The 4,615-nt window shown below is 42.9% G+C and overlaps 1 protein-coding gene across 1 annotated transcript; it reads right to left on the minus strand.

The window, feature by feature from the left end:
* Positions 1-2,228: 2,228 nt before the first annotated feature.
* LOC139240555 (probable G-protein coupled receptor 139) lies at positions 2,229-3,110 on the minus strand. Its single transcript, XM_070869100.1, has one exon. The coding sequence runs from the start codon at positions 3,108-3,110 to the stop codon at positions 2,229-2,231; it is 882 nt and encodes a 293-aa protein (XP_070725201.1).
* Between the last annotated feature and the right edge of the window lie 1,505 nt (positions 3,111-4,615).

Below are 4,615 nucleotides of genomic sequence, written 5' to 3' on the forward strand. Positions count from 1 at the left end.
GGAGCCCTGCTTTTGGTTCCATTTCCTTTGCCTCTTGTTGGAATGTCCCTAGCCTGTACCAGAAACGTATCTTCGTGATGTTCTGCAACATATTTTCCTGCAATCTTTGGTTCCACTTTATCCCGATAGATCCCCTCTCATCACACTGAAGTTTGCAGTGATATAAATCAGAATTTCTACTTTAGATTGTACCATACTCTTCTCTGGTATTAATTTAAAGCTTATGATACGATGATCACTATTACTCAAATTTTCACCCATTTATTTCCTCCAATCTGTTACATTCCTTTCTGAGATGCTTATGGGAGTTGGAGAGAACTGCAACCATGAAAAACATCTCTTGTAATACTGGAACCTTGGTACTCCCCGTCCTCCGGATCTGGGCTAACTCACTCATGGATCTGTATTTCCAGTGCGATCACTAACCCGCATTGTTAGGCCACCATGTTACGTCGAACGTGCATCAATATATTCGCCCAGAATCTCCATATTGCCGAATCTGCTCTATATGCGTCTATTTGACTAGAGTTGGGCGGTCCAGTCACCAAATCAGACATTAAAAGTCTTTATTAGTCCTAGTGTTGACACGGTCGCCAATTATGTTGGATCTATGGGATAGCCAACTATACTCACACTTAACTCAAACGTGAGGCCTGAGATGTCTGATTAATACACTTTCGTTCTCAAATAATTGATACAACATTTACCTGCCGTATCCATGAGAGTGGTACCGAAATGTATTCACATGCAAGGGACTCATCTGATGTTGAATAAATGTAAGTCAGATAGAGACAGTTTCTTACACGATAAGTGAATAAGGGGTTATGGGGAGCGGGCATGGGTAGTGGAGCTGAGTCCATGATCAATGCAGCCATGATCATATTGAATGGTGGAGCAGGCTCGAGGTGCTGTATGGCCTGCTCCTGCTTCTATTTCTTATGCTCTTATGTTGTTATGTTCTTATGTAAGCTTGTGTTCTTAACTGCTCATGCTCGTCTAAGTTGCCAATGGAAAATCGTGCTTGACTAACTTGACTAAGTTCTTTCAGGAACTTTCAAAAGACATTTGATGAAGTGCCACATAGTATATTTTCTGGCAAAATTGAAGCCTATTATATTTAAGGGACAGTGGCTGCATAGATACGAAATTGGCTGAGACGGAAAGCAGAGTGTTGTAGGGAACGGTTAATATTCAGACTGGAGAGATGTATCCGGTAGTGTCCGACAGGTGGTGGTGTTGGGACCACTTCTCCTTTATGATATATATTAATGTCCTGGACTTGAGTACACAGGGCATAAAGTCAAAGTTTGCAAATGTCACAAATTTACGAATGTAGCAAATAGAGAGGAAAGTATTTGACTTCAGGGCGATATAGGCAGGCCAGTGAAATGGGCGGAAGCTTTGCTGTTGAAATTTAATGCATATAATTGTGTACTGAAGCATATTAGTGGTCAAAATCAGCAGGAGCAAAGTACACTAAATGGTGCAATTTCAAAGGAGCTGGAAAAAGATGGAGACGTGTTACTTCACAGGTGCAAAAGCTTTGTGAAATTGAACCATGAATGGTTTTGCTGGACTAGATAGAGGGAAATTGTTTCCATTGGATAGAGGGTCAGAAACCAGAGCAGACGGATTTAAGATAACTGACAAGAAATCTAGTGCGGAAATGTGAAGTTTTTTAACAACACGAATTATTATCGTGAATGACGTGACTGGAAGGCTGGAGGAACCCGATGTAGCACTAACTATGTGGGAAAAGCAACTGACTGGGATTAATTGTATAGCTCTTTCATTGAGCTGGTGAATGCGTGATGGGGCGAATTATATGTTATGTGCTATGTTAGTCTATGAAATGTTTCAGCGGGTATCCTTAGCTTATCGTTTTGACTGTTCATGTCATCTAGATCGAAAGCCCTGAAATGATCCGGTGAGCTGTATATTTTACTAGGTTAATTATGTCCTCGTAATATGATACTATAATGTCAACCAGTGCAAAATACGTCTATATAATATGTGATTGCATTAAACCACGACGTCCCCACATCAAGCCATGTTTCCTTAAACAAATCTGCCGCGATACCATCTATCTTGAATTTACTTTGCTTTCTGCATGAGAAACCATGGATACCCACTATGGACTTCTTCTTCTTCACATCTTTTGCTACATCATGTAGAGCGGGTCGTTGAGAACATGAACTAGAATTCAGTTGTACTGCTGGAACGTCGACTCATCTTTTAATGATTTTAACAATGAAGCAAGACGGACATTTTACCACATTCTTCAACTGCTCTCTGAACTTATTCTGTGTCATAGCATAAATACAAGTGTTTGTGCAGCAACTCAGGAGCTGGAGCATGAATCCTATTTCTTTTATGTAGTAAGATACATGTATAATATCATAACCTAAACACAAAATCCGGTTCCAAATAGAAAAGAACATAAACACAGTCCATAACATTATGAAATTCCACGAGATAACGAGCAGTAAAATGATGGATTTCCTTCGTCTCTCCATCTCTATGTCACTTGGAATCCCCTCACTGCTGTGATCCCGGAGTCTCCTGCGAGCTCTGCTGGCCACTAAAATGTGTCTGATAGTTAAAGCATTGAGTAGCAGGATCAGAACAAATGGGATGCACGGGGTTAGAATATAATGAAGAAGCTCGAGTGTTGCCCACAAATCTGAAACCATGACAAGAACACTTACGTAACAGAACCAGGGGGTATTGCTCAACGTGTACCAAGGTACATACATAAAGTACCAGAAAATGCTCTTTACAAAACTTAGCAAAGTCACTGTTACAAGAACCACAGCCGCGGTTTTCTCAGTGCAATATTTAGTTTTCAGCTTCTGGCAACAAATTGCCATGAATCGATCAAATGTGAAAGTGACGGTGAACCAGACAGAACAGTCTGTGGCTGCATAAAGCAGGACGGCGTGGATATTACACAGGGGGATTCGCTGCACAAAATGCAGACGATGAGCAATTGGAATCTGCCTCAATATCAGGTCGGTGATAACGACCAGTAGATCTGCCGCTGCCATGGCCACCAAGTAGCGTGTGACGCATTTGGAGAGACCGCACATTCGACGAGACAGGATCACCATCGTCACTAAATTAGCTGTGAGGAATGGAAATTAACAGGAAATTAACACAGCAGGATGAAAGTGAATTCATCGGGTTGATCGGGTTGGGGTAAAATTTCTACATTTGTTAGAGTGATGGAATTTAATAATGTTCCTGAGAAAGGACTTTCAGATGGAGACAGGGTGTACAATGCAAATTGTGCACCTCACTAATCTGCAATGAATGGGAGACTGAACCCGGGAATGGGATTTAATTTTGCAAGAGTAATGTGCCATCTAATCAGAGGATTAATATTGAAGTGGTATTAGCCCTCATCTCCAGGTTTGTTGATTCATTGCCTGCTGCTGCAGGAACCCTGGAACCATCGACCTTCTGGGATTGTATTCCCAGTCTGCACCCAATCAGGAGTTAGTTTGGGAAATTTGGGAATGAATCAGTGACCGGGCGAGCGTTAGTCAGGGACAGGGGGAGAGTGAGTCAGTGACCAGGTAGGGTGAGTCAGTGACCGGGGTGAGTGAGTCAGTGACCAGGGGAGAGTAATTCAGTGACCGGGGAGAGTGAGTCAGTAACCATGGGAGAGTGAATCAGTAACCAAGGAAAGTGAGTCAGTAACCAGGGGAGAGTGAGTCAGTAACCAGGGAAAGTGAGTCAATAACCAGGGGAAAGTGAGTCAGTGACCTGGGGAGTGTGAGTCAGTGACTGGGGGAGAGTGAGTCAGTGACCGGGGGAGAGTGAGTCAGTGACTGGGGGAGAGTGAGTCAGTAACCAGGGGAGAGTGAGTCAGTGACCGGGGGAGAGTGAATCAGTAACCAGGGAAAATACATCAGTAACCAGGGAAAATACATCAGTAACCAGTGGAGAGTGAGTCAGTGACCTGGGGAGAGTGAGTCAGTCACCAGGGAGAGTGAGTCAGTGACCGGGGAGAATGAGTCAGTGACTGGGGGAGAGTGAGTCAGTGACCGGGGGAGAGTGAGTCAGTTACCAGGGGAGAGTGAGTCAGTTACTGGGGAGATTGAGTCAGTAACCAGGGGAGAGTGAGTCATTCACCCTTGAGGTAGACCCTGGAAGAGCATGAACAAAATACGGGAGCAAAGCGAGTTTGTATATTGTGTGAAAATTGAGCTGTGATTCCCTCTGACTCGAATGCTTAGGGTATTCCTACGCGGTATCAGGGCACAAAAAGGAGCTGTTCTTTGAGGTTAGGAAGGGAAAAATATTTAACATATTAATCTGGTGTGAAAGCAACTGATAAATCAGAACAATGCTTCCACATTCATTTAAATCTAACATTTGACATCCCGTGAAAATAACACGTTATTAAATAACATTTTAGACGACATTGAACTCACCGATCCTCCAAATGGTTTCAAATAATCTAGACAATAAATGTTCTTATACGACGACGAACCCTGTTTTGAGGATGGCACGCACCTGGCGTTTCCTTCTCTCCACAGATGCTCGGTCTGTTAAAATCTATCTGTCCTGGTGTAAAATGGGCAAAGTGGAACAAATCCAGTTTTATACA

This window comes from Pristiophorus japonicus, chromosome 32 (genome assembly GCF_044704955.1).
Source record: "Pristiophorus japonicus isolate sPriJap1 chromosome 32, sPriJap1.hap1, whole genome shotgun sequence".
NCBI lineage: Eukaryota > Metazoa > Chordata > Chondrichthyes > Pristiophoridae > Pristiophorus > Pristiophorus japonicus.